The sequence below is a fragment of the Cricetulus griseus genome, chromosome 6 (assembly GCF_003668045.3).
Source record: "Cricetulus griseus strain 17A/GY chromosome 6, alternate assembly CriGri-PICRH-1.0, whole genome shotgun sequence".
Taxonomy (NCBI): domain Eukaryota; kingdom Metazoa; phylum Chordata; class Mammalia; order Rodentia; family Cricetidae; genus Cricetulus; species Cricetulus griseus.
Genome location: NC_048599.1, coordinates 105,955,342 through 105,972,315, shown reverse-complemented (window position 1 = coordinate 105,972,315; position 16,974 = coordinate 105,955,342). Strand labels below are relative to the sequence as shown.

Sequence of the window (16,974 nt, the reverse complement as noted above, 5' to 3'; positions counted from 1 at the left end):
TCTGCATGCACACTGACATGCTCCCCACCCTGATGGTTGTGAACTAATCATCTGAAACTGTACGCTTCCAATGAAACAGTCACTGTAGTCATGGTGTCTCATCACAGCAATAGCAAACCCTAACTAAGACACTAGGAATTGTCAGAAGCAAACTTCCAGTGGGGAATCAAATTTCACAGGTGAAACAGACTTGCTATTTACATCTCTCTTTGCAAAACTGAAAAAAAAAATAGGGAGTTGAGATTATGCCCTCTAAAGAAAGGGAACTAGAGATGGTCAGTATTGAAAGATTGTAGTTATGATTTGTTTCTGAAAATAACTCCCTGCTTGAAGATCAAAGGTCTCACAACATTACTGTTTCTTTTGCTTGCCTTAAAGCATCCAAACAGCATCTACAAGATTAAGGTATCTCAGGAATACCAGATTTGGGCCATTTAATCCTCAAGAACTAAAAATCAAGACTTATGAATCATGACTAGTCATCACCAGTTAGCACACCACAGTGTGTCTGAAAGTCACTTTCTTGCCTGGGGCCTGTTATTAACAAATTTGGCCACCTTTGCAGAGGACCTGGGTTATGTTCCCAGCACCCAAGTGTCTCCATGGACACGCACATTCACTTGTACATATGGCTTCCCCACAAACACAATTTTTATTTATTCATTTATTTATTTATTGTGTATAAGTATTTTGCATACATATATGTCTGTGAGCCATGTGAGTACATAGTGCCCTTGGAGGTCAGAAGAGGCCATCAGATCCCTGGAACTGGAGTTGCAGATAGTGAGTCACAATATGAGGCTGGGACTTGAACCCAGGTCCTCTGGAAATGCAGCCAGTGTTCTTAACTGCTAATTGTCTCTCCAACCCCACAAACACATTTTTTTAAAAAAAATGAAATCATCTTAATGAGTTTTAAAATTAGACCTATAGTTTGCTGTGAAAAGCCTTTAACTTTGAATGCTGATGCAGTGACTTCTGGTTTTGGATATGTAGTAGCATTTACCTTACATTTTATATCTTGGGTGCCTTAGGTCTGCAGCTGAATGAAAGATAATACTTGCTCTAGATTTTCCACTGACAGTTAAGATTCAAGGCAGGGTGCTAACTGGAGGCCTTTTCCTGCTCACCTTTCCACTACTCTCAATTTGGCCATTGAGTGATGAGAGTCTAGGTGCCAAGGACTGTGGACTAAGAAAGAGATTGCCTTTAGCAACATTTGTTTTCAGAGTGACCTACTCTAGGATAGCAAATGCTTTCTCTGCGGGAGTTAACGGAGGTTGAGTTGTTTCTATATTTGATCTTGCTGTATAGACCAGGCTATCTTTGACAACCCTCCCTTCCTTTCTCCACACAACCTCTTACTCCCTTTCTTTATGTTTTTTTTTCCATATTCAATTTCGGACATGTAGCCTGGCACAGTCCAGGCAAGCAATCTATTCCATATCTCCAGTCCTCTTTTTAATTTAAAGACAGTCTTACTATGTTTATGTTGTTCAGGCTGATCTTGAACTTGTAATCCTCCTGTCTCAGCCTCCCAAGTAACCCAGGCTTCTGGCTTTGATCACTGTTTTTCCTTTGCCAGCATCCTGAGTGCTTGAGATTTGTGTGTGTACATCATCACACCTAGCCATAACTACTGATTTTTTGTCCAGGTTCCTTTTCAACTAAGACATGAGAAAGAAATTGCTATCATTTGTCAAATCTCTAGTATCTGGAAGACTAGACAGAGAAAAATACCCCCAACCTCTTCTGCTCATCATGAAATAATAGCTTTTTAAGCCTTTGAAAGGAGAAAGCAGAACTCTTTTGTCACCATTCACACTGTCATTGTCTCCATCACTATATTCATATGCCATTCATTTCAACCCAAGAAGGATTTATTGTGAATCTATTAAGTTATGTGTTGAACTGAATGCTGTCTTCTCTGGAATATATATGGTCTGGGACCCATGTTGGCTTTCTTCCGGGTGGCGAGGAAAAAGATATTACATCTTGTAGTCTGGAAATGTTTGAAGGAGCCTTGCTCAGTGGATTAGTCAGGGTTCTCCAGAGGAATAGAACCACCAAACTATAAATACAACCATGAAAGTGGACTTACTGCTGGGCATCATGTCACATGCCTGTCATCTAGCACTTGAGAGGCAGAGGCAAGGTTATCTCTTCGAGTTTAAGTCCAGCCTGGTCTACATAATGAGTTCCAGGCCAGCCAGTGTTACATTGTGAGACCCTGTTTTACACACACACACACACACACACATACACACACACACACACACTCGATTTCACTAGACTCTTTCATCTTCTATGTTAAAAAGTAAATGAAAAGAAGAATTTCCTGAGCCCTCCAGCATGGTGGTTTGATGATGTCACTAAGAATTCTCCCCTACAAAAGAAACTTTGAAAGTTTTTTGGGGGAGGGCATCCTAAAAAAAAACATTATGCTACATGAAAGAAGCCAGATGCAAAGGAATATATAGTATGTGATTGTACTTTTATGATGTTATCAGAAATGACAATCCACACAGAAAGCAGATGGCTGGTTGTGGGGGCCAGGAGTGGCAGCTCCTGGCTGCCAAAGGACACACAGGAGCCTTCTAGGTGACAGAAATGCTCTAAAACTAGGTGATGGTGATTGATTACAACTCTATAAGTTTACTAAAAACTGATGAATTGTGTATTTAAAACAATTACACCAATAAATTACTAATTTTTTTAAAGGGCTGAATGATAGCAGTGTTATGGTGGGAGTCAGAACTATTTCTCAATACTCAGAAAAAGTTCAATGCCAAAAGAAAAATACTCAGTTTTGGGAAAGTGTGGTAAAATCCATAATGTACTATTTGCAACCTTAACTCTTTTAAAGCATAGTAGCATTATGCTGTGTTAACACCATTGCACCATTACTACCGTAACTCCTATTTCCCTGTCTACTGAACAATAAATCCCATTCTCCATCTCCTGGGCACTGACAGCCACTCCTGGGCACTTTCTCTCTGTAAGAAGCTGGTTGCTAGTCAGGTATGATGGTTTTCACCTGTTCACAGTACTAGGGAGACTGAGGCAGGAGGATTGCTGTGAATTGGAAGCCAGCATGTGATCTATCTCCTGGAAGAGGAGGAAGACAAGCGTTAACTAAGGGTATAATTCAGAGGTAGAGTGCCTAGCGTGTGTGAGGTCATGGCTTCAATCACCAGTAAAGTTTTAACTGTCTCCTAACTGTAAAGAGTGTAAATCTGAAGCCAGGCATGGAGGTTCTTATCTTTAACTTTGGTATTCATGAGGCTGAGGAAAGGACTGCTATGAATTTGAGGCCAGTATGGGCTACATAGTGAGTTCCAGTCCAATCTTGGCTGTAATTGGAGACAGGGTCTCAAAATAAAGGAAGGATAGGAGGAAGGAAGGGAGTGGAGAGAAGGAGAAAGGGAGGGAGGGAGGAGTCGAGGAAGGAAAGGAGAAAGGAAGGGGAAAGAAGAAACCAAGTTGGGGACTGGAGAGATGGCTTAGTGGTTAAGAACACTGGCTGCTCTTCCAGAGGACCTGGGCTCAATTCCCAAAATCCACATGGCAGCTCACAACTGTGCGACTTCAGTTCCAGGGATTTGACACCTTCAGACCAATGCACATAAAATAAAGTTAAATAAATAAATAAATAAATAAATAAATAAATAAATAAATAAGAAACTGGGTGGCTTATTTTACTTACAGCTTTTAAATGCAGTCTACTAATGAATGAAAATATGTTATTAGCACAATAGTACTATCTCCACTATATTCTGAAATGTTCAAGGCCCAGTCACATGCTTCCTCTTCTAGAGAGTAGTTCATAACGACACCAATGGAAGGGATACAAAACTTCCTAATCTCCTTTGCACAGACTGAAAGTTACATCTGCCCCTGTTCTGCTCCTCTTGCTCTCTCTGTTCACTCAAGGTAGAGGGTATAGCATTGGTATTTATGCAGCTCCCTCACAGCTTCTAGTAGATTACAGGGTTCTTGCTGCATGATTTACTTCTGTCCTCCCCAGGCCAGGTAAAGACCAAAACCTGTCAGTGCTTCTCAAAAGTAAGGTTCAACACCCAGTAACATCACCACTGTCTGGGAGTTCAGTAGACATGTAAACTCGAAGGCCCTGCTCAATTACTACTAAATCTAAGACTCTGGAATTGGTTTCTGGAATATTGGTTTTAACAAGCCATCCAGGTGAGCAGGGTGCAAATTAAACAGCAAATTCACAGCAATTTTCCTGCCTCATTCTCCCTAGTACTGGGAACAGGTGTAAACCATCATACCTGACTAGCAACCAGCTTCTTACAGAGAGAAAGTAGAAGAGTGGCTGCCAGTGCCCAGGAGATGGAGAATGGGATTTATTGTTCAGTAGATAGGGAGATATGTATAGTCGGAGTCTTTGTTCTGCCTGGTCCCACAGCTGTTTAGCCCCAAATAAACACACAGAGACTTATGTTATTAAACTGTTTGGCCAGTGGCTCAGGCTTCTTACTGAATAGCTCTCTCTTAATTATTAACCCATAACTACTAATCTATGTATTTCTACATGGTTTTATCTTACCGGAGAATTTCTGGCAACCTATCTTCCCAACAGCTACATTGCATCTCCTGGTGGTTCCTCTCTTCGTCTTCTCCCCAGAATTCTCCTCATCTCATAGTCCCACCTATACTTCCTGCTAATCAGCATTTTATTCATCAACCGATAAGAGAAACATATATACAGAAGAACATCCCCCATCAGATAAGAGTAACAGTAATGGTGTTACAATGGTGTTAATACAGCATCAATGCTACTATGCTTAAAAAGAGTTAAGGTTGCAAATAATATGTTATGCATTTTACCACATTTTCTAAAACTTGAGACTACTGTGTTGCAGAGTATGTGCTCCCTCGGCCATCTAACATGATCTCAGCTACATAACACCTTAATGCCACCAAGCAGAAAATTAATAGCACTATTCCCTGGGCAATTGTGTTGGTTTCTCCTGTGATCCAAGCTTCAGCTTCTGGATGTATAGGTCATGATCAGTTCTAGAGAGTAGTTCATAATGAGACTAATGGAAGGGGTACCTGAAAGCTGTGGCAAGATAATTTATAATAGTGTCATTATAGAATGCCAGTATTCCTGGGATGCTAGCCAGAATGGAGGTAATTATTTTCTAAAAGTCACTAGAGTCTAAACTCTAGAGTCTGAAATAAATCCACTTACTCTGCAAGGTGACAGTGGAGAGTTCTCGAATATGATTTGTTTTAGAAAAGGCAGATTCTTTAGTTAGATTTTTAAAGGATAATGGCCATGAAGACATTAAAGCCCTATTTTTGTTTGCTGCCAACACATGAGCAGTACTAGCCAAAGTCAAACGTGTCTGAATGGTGCTGAGTTGCAGTGGGCACTATAACTCAGAGAGGAATAGTTCATTTTGTGACAATAACATATCTTGCGTTTTTTTTTTTTTTTAAATATTTGCTATGGCAAAACATACTGAAAAAAAGTCTACCCCATATAGGGTCTCCATGTTGCAGTCTAAAACAAGCACAATTTACTTAAAACCAAGGAAAAGTTTAAATAAACCATAGTGGAACCATCTGGAGAGAGCTGAAAGCATTCAGTTACTAGAACTCCCTTCTAAACAGGACAACAGCATAGGTTTTGGAGACTGGCTACATTAGTGAAAGAAAACACACCTACACAGTCATTCAAAGTAAGGCAATCATTAACACAGCCAGTTGTGCTGTGGAGAATGAAGTACTGTAATCGTCTCCAAGGAAACTGGGAAAGGAGAGATCCTGGGAATAGACACGTGGACAGTACAGGGGATGCCTGTGAACTTCATGTGGTACGTGACACGGGTCCCATTGATAATCTGCTGAAAGCTATGACCTCTTTTGAAGAAATGTAAGGACCAACATTTTGCATGTGATTTCAGGAAGTTCACTGACCTCTAAATACATTGCAGGTCAAGGGTTGCCCAGTGACTGAAAAGATGTGGCCAAAACTGGACTCAAACTAAGAAAGATTTTTATTTTTTTTTTAACACAAAAATGCTTTTCTGCATAGCAAAATTCTAGTTGTTGGAAACCTAGAGAAGTCAGATGGAGAAGCAGCCTACAGCAAGAGGAGAACAGACTGATCCCGAATGGAATGATCCCTCACTGTGTACATTTGAGTACCCTTTGTTTTGTGTAGAAGAATTTTGTGTTTATATGTATGTGGATAGGTATGTATTTCCAGGTGAGTGGAGTCTCTGTTCTGCTTCTTCCAGGTGTGTTCCTGAGCTTGAATTCAGGTTCTCAGGCTTGGCAGCAGATGTTCATACCTGTTGAGCTATCTCATAGGCCTTGGTTTAATTTTTAAATGCAATATTGGACAATTCATGTTTATTTGACTAAAAAGTATAAAGATAGAGACCAATTTGAAGAACCAGATAATGCCAGAACTGGGGATTCAAGGTCATACTGGATCCCCTGTCTTAAACAGCAATAATAGTGATAAGTCTAGATAATTAAACCTCATAATTTATGTGAAAAGGGGTGAGACCGGAGGATGAAAGAGTAAGAGAAGAGACATAAAGACAGGAAAGGAAAGAAGAGACAAGAGTCCAGTGTAGACAAGTACAGAGGGAACACCATGTGAAGACACATGGAGATGGTGGCAGCCATCCAAAGGCCAAGGAGGGGCCACAGAGGAAACTATAACAATGTCGACCTCTTCCTCATATACTTCTACTTTCCATGATTATGAGAAGATAAACGAGTGTTTATTTAAGCCACCCAGTCTGATGCTCTCATGGAGCCTTAGCTGAGAAACATGACACCCTAGAAAGAATGCCTGCACGTGATGGGAATCTGTTCAGAGATGGCAATGCTAAGACAGCACACTGAGAAAGACGTGAAAAGACTCAGTGAACTATGATGGAATAAGAAGATTCAGCAGACTGTGTTAGAGGAAAAAGGACACTGAGATGCTTTTGCTTCTGTTAATTATCCTCTAATCTACAGAACTGGAGCTCTCTGGAGATTGTCTAGAGTCTGTCTAAATTAACTACCTAAGATGAAGGGCAAATGTGCAGTCAGCTTCATCACAGTCCATAGACTACAAAATGTTGAATGAACAGGAAATTTAATTTTTAATTGTTAGACAAAATGTATCTGATATCATTTATTCCCTGATTTAAGGACAAGACACTTCTGAAGAAAATGACTATCATGAATTATGTAGCTCAAACACTTCTTAGAAAAAGAATAAAGGGAAGTTATGTCCTTCCTCATGGCTCATTAAAGAAATTATGGAAATTAGAAAACCTGAATATGTAAAACAAAAAAGCCTGAAGCATAGACATTGGTTGGTCAAGTCAATTTGCAGCTTACGGCATGTTTTAGCTCAGTTATTCCAAGGCCAGGTTCTACATTGTAGTCACTCACAGTATTTTCATATGACCAAAGCCCAGATCCTACCACCAAGAATTCAGTAGATCTGGGATAAGACAAGTCATTGCCCATGATATCCAGAGGTGTCTAGTTGCCAGTTAAGAATAATTCTACTAGTTTATGAGGCCACTGGCAGTGAGACCAGGAGCTATCCCCAATAAATGAACTGGCTTTTTGGAGCCCATTTCCTATGGAAAGATACCTTGCTCAGCCTAAACACTGGGTTGGGGGTGGGGGGCTGGTCCTGCCTTAATGTGGTGATAGGACAGAATTTGTTGACTTCCCATGGGAGGCCTTATCCTCTCTGAGGAGCACATGGGGCTGAGATGAGGGGTAGGTGAGGGAGCGGGAAGAGGGAAGGGAAGGGGGAACTGGAATTAGTATGTAAAATAAATAAAATTTTAAAAGTTATCAGAAATAAAAAAGAATAATTCTACTAAACCCATGTATGTTAAAAAGGAAAAAAAAAAAAAAAGGCCAGTATTCCCATTTCCCCCTTATCAAAAGAACTATGCTCACTGTAAAGTGCCCCCAAATATTTTAATGTCCATTCAATCATTTGTCCCAGGGGAGGCAACAGAGGTCAACGAAGTACCCATAGGGGCTGCATGCCTATAACACTGAGCCTGTAGAATGACGGGATATCGTTAGAAGAGCATCACAGTGACAGCTGTAGCCAGTGAAGACAGTTTCTAGTAAAGGAGGCTGATTCACAGACAGCTATCCGAATGGAGGGATGAATAGTGCATTACTGGCAGCACCTTCAGCACCTGGAAGGGTTTAATTGCCTCCTCCCCAACCCTGCTAGACAGAAGCAGAATCTCGCGCTTACAGGGGCACCTAGGTCTCCACGATGCACTCTCAATGTATGTTTGTTTGGGTGCTTCGAACTTATTTCTAACGAGCAATTTTCAACAAGCCAAATGGTTGAAAATCCCTTATTGGTAGGAAGCCCTTGATGGTTGATTTCTATCTTTGTCACAAGTGCAGTTTTCCAAACCTCACAGCTGTATTCTCTAGCTAGTTAAAAACAATACAGAGGCGGGGCGTTGGTGGCGCACGCCTTTAATCCCAGCACTCGGGAGGCAGAGGCAGGCGGATCTCTGTGAATTCGAGGCCAGCCTGGTCTCCAGAGCGAGTGCCAGGATAGGCTCCAAAGCTACACAGAGAAACCCTGTCTAGAAAAACCTAAATAAATAAATAAATAAATAAATAAATAAATAAATAAATAAATAAATAAATAAATGCAGAGACAGGAAGATAGCTCTGCAGTAAGAGTGCTTACTCCACCAGCGAGATGTCCTGGGTTCATGCCCTGGAATCCTAGGTGAAAACAGAACTGATTCCTGAACGTTGTCCTCTGACCTCTACAAATACACTGCACTGAGGGCACCCATAAACAGACAGACATACATTGTAATAATAATAATGATAACAATAGTTTATTCCTATCACATTTCTGTTACCCAAATAAGTCCAAAGAAGTCTGGGTTTTGTTTTGTTTTTTGGATTTTACTTTATTTTATTTTTTTTGCTTCTATTTTTTTTTTTTGGTCCCACAATCAAACATGTGAACAACACATTTCCCTCCTGAGTTTATGTACTCTCTGTATCCTCTTCTTTGTCCCATATATATCCTGTCATTCTTTGTTAGTGAAGACCTACCCAATCATTTGTTGTTTTAGAAATCTGTGATCAGAAATTAATCTGTCGAATCATAAAAATTTTCAAATGAAAATTTCACTCTCTCATTTTCCTGAAAGATGCAGTAGAACAGTCGGAAAGCCACAGTCTATCTGAAATTAAAATGCATGGCTTTGAGGCTTATTTGACACAGAATAATTATTTATGTAGTCTGCTAGCCAAGCATAGAGATTGCTAATGTCTGCCCTTGAGGGAAATGAACTGTGTGAAAAATTTCAAGCAAACACGATCCAACTGTTCATACAAAAGGGGGAGGCAGAAGAAATCCGTGTACTTCTCTCCAAATTGCCCCCAAATTGCCCCAGATCAGCATGTACCGTACGCACATCTTTTCCACCAACTAAAGTCATAAACAGGTGAACTTTTTGAAGGGAGGAGAACCATCGTGCTTTCTCCACAGATGGTCAGCATCATGTGGCACAGTGACGGCTTAACACATCACAAGGGCACCATATAAAGGCGGCCAAACTTAGAGTTCTGCCACTCCAGTTGCTTCAGGGTTAGAACTGCAGCTTGTCTAGATGGATTTCCTTCATAGGAGCAGAGTACTGATCATTCAACATCTACAGAAAGACTATAGGGCCTACTACAATTTTCTAAATTTTATGTCCAATGTTGGAGACCTCCGGAATATCTTTTCTATTTACTTTCCACTTTGGTTTCAACTGAATCAGACTGTTGGGACCAAGATGATATGGGTAGCAGTCATAGGAGACTGGTTCAACCTTATATTCAAATGGTAAGACTGCTGATTTGTTTTATTTTTTGTTTTTTATTTTTCCTAAAATTTATTCTTAAATGTGTAATTTTAGCTTAATGAGCAAGCTTCAGGTGTGTGCACTTTGACTTGGAATATATTCCAAACAAATTGGTTACTTTGAAACTCCGGATTCCTAAGTAGAACTTACAAAAAGCATAGAAATATTTACTTCAACTGAATTACAAGTGATTCCAAAAGCCACTAACACATGTGCCATGCTAACCAAGAAGTTAGCAGTACAGTAGTGGCATTGATGATTCTAAGGACCACTTTGATAGTCCCACTCTAAGTACCCAAAGCACCCACAGGAATTCCTTGTTCATGGGAGACGAGGGTGTCCAAACCCCAGGTACTACCATTCTCTGTAATGATGAGAGACTAAAACCCAAGTTATTTACGGGCATTTTAATTATGAGTTTTCCTCCTTGACTCATTACTTGAGTCATTTTTTTTTACAAGAATCACAAGTCTCCACTTAGTTAACTGTTGTATTTAAGTATATGCATTTAATTACAGGATATTATTTGGGCATCGTCCTTACTGGTGGATCCAAGAAACTCAGATTTACCCAAATCACTCAAGCCCATGTCTTGAACAGTTTCCTACTACATGTGAAACAGGCCCAGGTAAGCAATTAAAGAAACCTCATTTTCCAGAAGCTATTCTAAGTCTTTATAGTGATTAGCACCCTATAATCATACGGTATCTAGGATCTCAAAGAAAATGTCATGAGTGGGGATGCTTAACATTTATTGTAAAAATTGCTAATGAGGAAGGAAAGAATTTTATGAATGGTCAAATTCTATATTACTGTTTGTGAAAGATTATGTGGGGAGAATATGTCCCAAATCATTTTATATTTAGGTATTTACTTTTTGAAGGAATGGTTTGGTATGAAATGCTTTTTTTCCTTTATCCTAGAATTTTCTGTCCATTCCATCCTGTGAAATGTTTTTCAAAGGATATGAGATGAGAGAGAAAGAGAATTCCTACATACAGTGAAAAATGAGTGTATCTATGTTTAACAAAAAAAGTGACTAATGCTTTGTTTTTTTTTTGTTGTTGTTGTTGTTTTTTTAAGACGGTTTGATATTTAACCTGAGTGGCTTTCTGCTGGGTGAAAAGTTATGTCCAACAACTAAGTAAAGTGGTTAAAAGTAAAACAATATAGGAAATGCATCAGTTCTGGTAGTAAGGAAAGGCCTGATGGCGGATGTTTTCTGTCAAGATTCACACCCCCTTTAGTGTCTTTGTGGATTGGATTCTCCATTGTTTAGCAAAGATTCTCACAGCAGTGGCCACAATATTCTGGTTTCTGCATGTGCACAGCGGTTGTTTGTGAGTCAATAGGTAAACCACAGGCAGAAGACAATAGCCTGTTAGCTTAAGGAAAATAAATCGATCCAAGATTCAGCAGAAGTACTTTAATTTTCTTGTCAATTGAAAAAAAACATATGAAGAATGAGTAAGATTATGTTAGATTTGGGTGCAACTGCCCATGCTCTTAATTATACTTGAATATATTGATTTGCAGAATCCAATCAGCTTGAAAATCTGGAGGAGAGCATTTTCATTAAAGAACATTAAGGTAGAATTACAGAAAGTTATGGCTTATTATATATGATGTAAGTTCATGATATTCACAGCTTCTCACGGCCCTATTATGTCATGGGGAATTGTTTGAGAAGTCACTTTCCCTATATTTGCCATGGCAATTTTAACTCTAACCATTATTATTCATATTATTAATGATCAAGAGGGGGCTATTTAAGGACCAAGAGGAAAAAAATCAGATATTTCTAGCAATTTTCTCTATGTCCTTTCCTTTTTTAAAAAAGTGTTTTTGAAATGGTGAATTTGAGTCTCAAATTGACTCAACTTTTATCTACTTCTACACAGTACATACTAACCCATTATTGTAATTTTCATGGCAAATATAACATCCTATTGTTTCATTTTTGATCCTGATACTTAATTAACCACTTTTTGAACAATGCTTGTTACAGGAAGTCCATCTGGTCATGCAATGGGCTCATCATGTGTCTGGTATGTCATGGTAACCGCTGCCCTCAGCTACACTGTCAGCAGGCTGGATAAGTCCTCTGTCACTCTGCACAGGTCAGCATGCTTCACATTGACAAGACAGTGTTAAATATGTGAAGTCGTTTCTAAATATTCATTTTAATACATTCTTAGTTGTTAAATGAAATGTACTTATTCTGTTCTTTCACAGCCCATGTAGCAGAATGAGTGGAAAATGAATATTCTGCTTTAAGACTATGTCCTAATTAACTCACAGCTATTTCCACTTTTATAATTGAGTTGGAAATGTTTATCTGATTAATGACTTGCTAAATACGCCTTTGGGATTCCAAAATTCAATTATTATTTTGATACCTCATAAACAAGTCATCTAAAATTGCATAAGGAAACATTTTTGCATGCATGTTCTCTTGCCTTAAGATTAACTTAAAATTTTAAGAATTGTCGTTGCTCTTGAATGCATTGATTTATCTAGTGAAATTATGCTTCCTATTTTGAACACCCAATGCTTTTAAGATCACTAAAATATATTCTAGCTGTTAAAATCTATGCAGTCTTTTTAATTAAAACATTCTAGAGGCAAAATTAAATTCACATGTTAGATTTACTGCCAACAGATTTCTTAATGTGTAGACCCATACAGAACTTTAAGATAACGCACCATTGTAGAAATTGGCCTTTTTCTTCTGTACTTCTTTTGAAATTCTTTGTAATTAAAGAAATCCCAAACACCACTTTAATCATAAATTGTAAGTTTTGATTAGAAGCAGAAACATGCAAAAAATCTTACCAAATGTTAAAATCCAACCATTAAAAAAAATACATTCAGTGCCAGGAATCCTCAGATGTTATACTGTTGATAAGCAGACCAAAATTTAGTTATAGAAAGAAAACATGTCAACCTTTAAAAAAATCTGATATGCAGCCATTACCAGTATATAAAATTTCTTCTAAAATAAAGAATTGAAAACACTATTCAACTTCTTAAGAGGGATGAATAATGTAAGAAATAAGTCTATGCAGGCCATTCTTTCCTGGAATTAACAATCCTAGAAAAATGTTTGTTCTAAAAAGACGCTCCTATTCCTCTTTGATGTTTGTATCGGCAATATTTTCTTCAACTATAAAAATTTAGAGAATGGGAGCTGAAGAGATGGCTCACTGGTTAAAAGCACTGGCTGATCTGGCAAGGGGCCCAGAACCCACAGGATGGCTCACAACCATCCATAACAGCAGTTACAGATGATCTGATACCCTCTTCTGGCCTCCAAGGGCACCAGGGACACCCACATGGTGTTCTATACATACATGCAAGCAACACACTCATGCACATAAAATAAAAATCAATTGAATCTTTAAAAGGAAATGTGCTGGGATGAACACTGATACCTCTCCTTTGACAGACTCATTTCTTTTTCTTTTTCCTTTCTTTTTTTTTCTTTTTTCTTTCTTTTTTTTTTTTTTTTTTTTTTTTTTTTTTTTTTTTTGGTTTTTCGAGACAGGGTTTCTCTGTGTAGCTTTGGAGCCTATCCTGGCACTTGATCTGGAGACCAGGCTGGCCTCGAACTCACAGAGATCTTCCTGCCTCTGTCTCCCGAGTGCTGGGATTAAAGGCGTGCACCACCAACGCCCGGCTCATTCTTCTTTTTAATCTTTGGTTTTGCTATAACTAAATGTGGGTCTGGTTGTCAACAATAAACCATTTGAGAATTCCTAGCACTAAATACAGCTTAAAAAAAAAAAAAAAAGGATTTCAGTGTTCCGAATTGTTTTTTTTTTTTTGTACATTTCATCTTCCAATTGAATGTATACAGCATATTTTCTTGTTCTTCCTTTTTCTGTACTTCATACAATGATCAGGGCCCCTGAGAGTCTGTGAGATTACACAGTGAAGTCATGGGCTCAGTGGAACATCCATGAACTTTTCACCTAAATGGATGCTGCCTCTCCAGTATTTTTTTTCCAAACAAAGAAAAGCTGAGAGTGGAGGGCAGAGAGCATAAATGACAAGAACAAAAAATCTATATGGTTTATTCTTGATTATTCTGGATACTACTCATCTCCCCCACACACATACACACACACCTGAACTTTTCTTGTTCCTTTTTTCCTATCTCAAGGTCATCAAAATGCCTTCCTCTTTAAGAATAATATAATTCGTCGAGAATTTTATACAATGTGTCTTGATATTAATTCTCTGCTCATTCAACTTCTCCCAGGTCCACCCCTACCTCCTTACCAATCTAATTTTAGGTCTCTGTCTCTCTGTCTTTCTCTATCTCTTTCTCTCTTAATCTCATCAAGAGAAAATTGTGTCGCTCAACTATTCTTGGGTATGGAGCCTGACTGGAACAAGGGGGTCTTACCAGGTGTCACACACTTAAAAACAACAACAAAACTAACTCTCCCCCTCTCCGAGACTGTCAAAGGTCAATAGCTCCTCTGTTGGAGTAGGACTTCATGCCCACATCCCTCTCCTCCATGCTGGGAGTTTGACTTAAATGCTTTCCTTTTCAACATTTATTATTAAAGTCTTAGAAGATAGCATTGAGGAATGTGAAGTCCGGTGCTTAAGCTTTTGAATCCTATGGGAGACATGAGGGTGTGTGGAAAAAGAGACTCTCAACTGTGTTCTGTGGTGCCTAGAAGATTCCCATAAGAACTATCAGGTGTCACCCACCTAAGTTTATAGGTGCCATGATTTCTCTGCTATTCACGCATGTGTCTATTTTCCATCACAGACTGACCTGGTCCTGCCTTTGGAGTGTTTTCTGGTTGATTCAAGTCAGTGTCTGCATCTCCAGAGTATTCATAGCAACACATTTCCCCCATCAGGTTATCCTCGGAATCATTGGTGGTAAATATGGTCTCTTATGTCTAGTTGTGTTAGTTCACCGTTGCTTTGTTTGCCAAATTATGGTGTCAGATGCTCCCTGGTCATTGGTTTTCTGGTGTCAGAGGTAGTTCTATCAAGCCACTAACACAAATGCTACCACAGGGGCTTAGGTGATTTACCTCCTCTCTCCTGTGTAGTGTGAATTCTAATTAGTCTTAATGTTAAAAACCCGGAGTCAGCTATCAAGGGTGAAAGCTGGAAGATCAGAGAAGCAGAGCAGTCAGCCACTGGGGTTCTTACCTCCACCAATGCTTAGACCAAAGGGGCAATCCTATCTCTATGAATCCTCAGACTGAATGAGCTCCTGTCTCCTCCCGCCTTTTATTCCTCTCTTCACCCAGCTATATCACTCCTGTCTCTACCTCCCTAGTGCTCAGATTAAAGGCATGTGATCCCAAGTGCTGGGATCAAAGGTGTGAACCACCACTATCTGGCTCTGATTCTCTTTTAGACTGAATCAATCTCCTATAGGCCAAGGTGCCCTTGAACTCACAGAGATCTGTTTGCCTCTGCCTCCCGAGTGCTGGGATTAAAGGTGTGTGCTACCACTGCCTGGCCTTTATGGCTAACTAGTGGCTAGCTCTGCACTCTGAATTTCAGGCAAGCTTTATTTGTTACAGCACAAACAAGATGTCACCACACTCCTGAGTATCTGTGTTCATGCTGACACTCTCTCTCTCGATGGTGTAAAAGGATAACTGCATGGTGAGATGGGTTTTTCTGAGGTATAATTTAAGTGAAGTCCATCTTCCAAACCGTCATGTCTTACACTGGGCTATTGGGGGACTTTCATAAAGATCCCACAACCCACAACCATGACACTCTGTCTGAGTTATCTAAGTTCTTAAAGCATGGCTTAACTCCACTTAGTGGCTGCTTTGTATTGCTCAGTGTTCTGCCTGCAAAATGGGTTGTTTTTCAATGCTACTGACTTTGAACTGATCCTTCTTGGCCAATGTAGGTAGTTGAAAGACTAAGGAACTGCCCTATCTGAAAACACTTTAGGAAATTGTTAGGACCTGGCTGTCTAAAGCCCTCCACAGTGCAGAGGGGAGAGATTCCTGAAGGGCTCAGGGTCACACACTCATGCCAGCATCTCTTTGTAATCCCTAGGGATGCTAGTAGCAGAGGCCTTTGAACATACTCCAGGAATCCACATGGCCAACTTGAATGTGTACCTGAAGACCAACATCTTCCTCTTCCTATTTGCACTTGGCTTTTACCTGCTTCTCAGGCTGCTTGACATTGACCTGCTGTGGTCTGTGCCCATAGCCAAAAAGTGGTGTGCCAACCCAGACTGGATCCACATTGACAGCACGCCTTTTGCTGGACTTGTGAGAAACCTTGGAGTCCTCTTTGGCTTGGGTTTTGCCATCAACTCAGAAATGTTCCTTAAGAGCTGCCAGGGAGAAAATGGCGACAAGCTGAGCTTCCAGTTGCTCTGTGCCATCACCTCACTGGCCACATTGCAACTCTATCACTTCATCAAGATCCCGACTCACAGGGAACCTTTATTTTACCTCTTGTCTTTTTGTAAAAGTGCATCCATCCCGCTGACTGTGGTGGCTCTGATTCCTTACTGTGTCCATATGTTTATGAGAGCCAGTGAGAAAAAGACTAAATAGAGCTGTACCTGCTGTGTTTTGTGGTCCCAGGATCACCTACTTCCTGCATTCCTCAGTAGAGCCACAGGGGGGAGATACTGGAACCCTCTCTGCAGAGGTCACAACATGGTGACCACAGGGCCTGCCCCACCCACAGACATAAATTTAATCAGCTTTCTCAGTGTCATTTAAAGTAACAGTATTTGACCAGATATAATCACATCCACATTTTGTTGACAAACCTGACAATATGGCAACACAGAGTAAGCATAACCCGTGTAGAGACAATGGACAGGGACTGAATGCTGGATGTCCCAGTAAGCATTGTTATGTTTTTGTTTAAATTAGATATAAAGAAAAAGAGGAAGGCGCAAGATGAGACATATTAACCATTTTATTATAGGCCTGGCAGAGTAGGGAGACTAAAAGAGAAGAGAAAAAGGGTTAATGGCTGACCGCCATGGCCGGTCGCCATAGAGAGGCAGAGAAAGCACATAGATGGGAGAAAAGAGAGCGAAGAAGCAGAGAGC

The 16,974-nt window shown here is 39.8% G+C and overlaps 1 protein-coding gene across 2 annotated transcripts; it reads left to right on the top strand.

The window, feature by feature from the left end:
- The first annotated feature begins 9,662 nt into the window (after positions 1–9,662).
- On the top strand, positions 9,663–16,465 carry G6pc2 (glucose-6-phosphatase catalytic subunit 2). Of its 2 annotated transcripts, XM_027420055.1 has the most exons (5): positions 9,663–9,880; positions 10,418–10,527; positions 11,908–12,019; positions 14,686–14,801; positions 15,954–16,465. In XM_027420055.1, exons 1-5 carry the CDS (start codon positions 9,663–9,665, stop codon positions 16,463–16,465), a joined length of 1,068 nt encoding a protein of 355 aa, XP_027275856.1. The 2 variants fall into 2 exon arrangements, with proteins under 2 accessions (XP_027275856.1, XP_027275857.1); XM_027420056.1 differs by lacking the exon at positions 14,686–14,801 and having other exon boundaries at positions 15,954–15,978.
- The last annotated feature ends 509 nt before the right edge of the window (positions 16,466–16,974 follow it).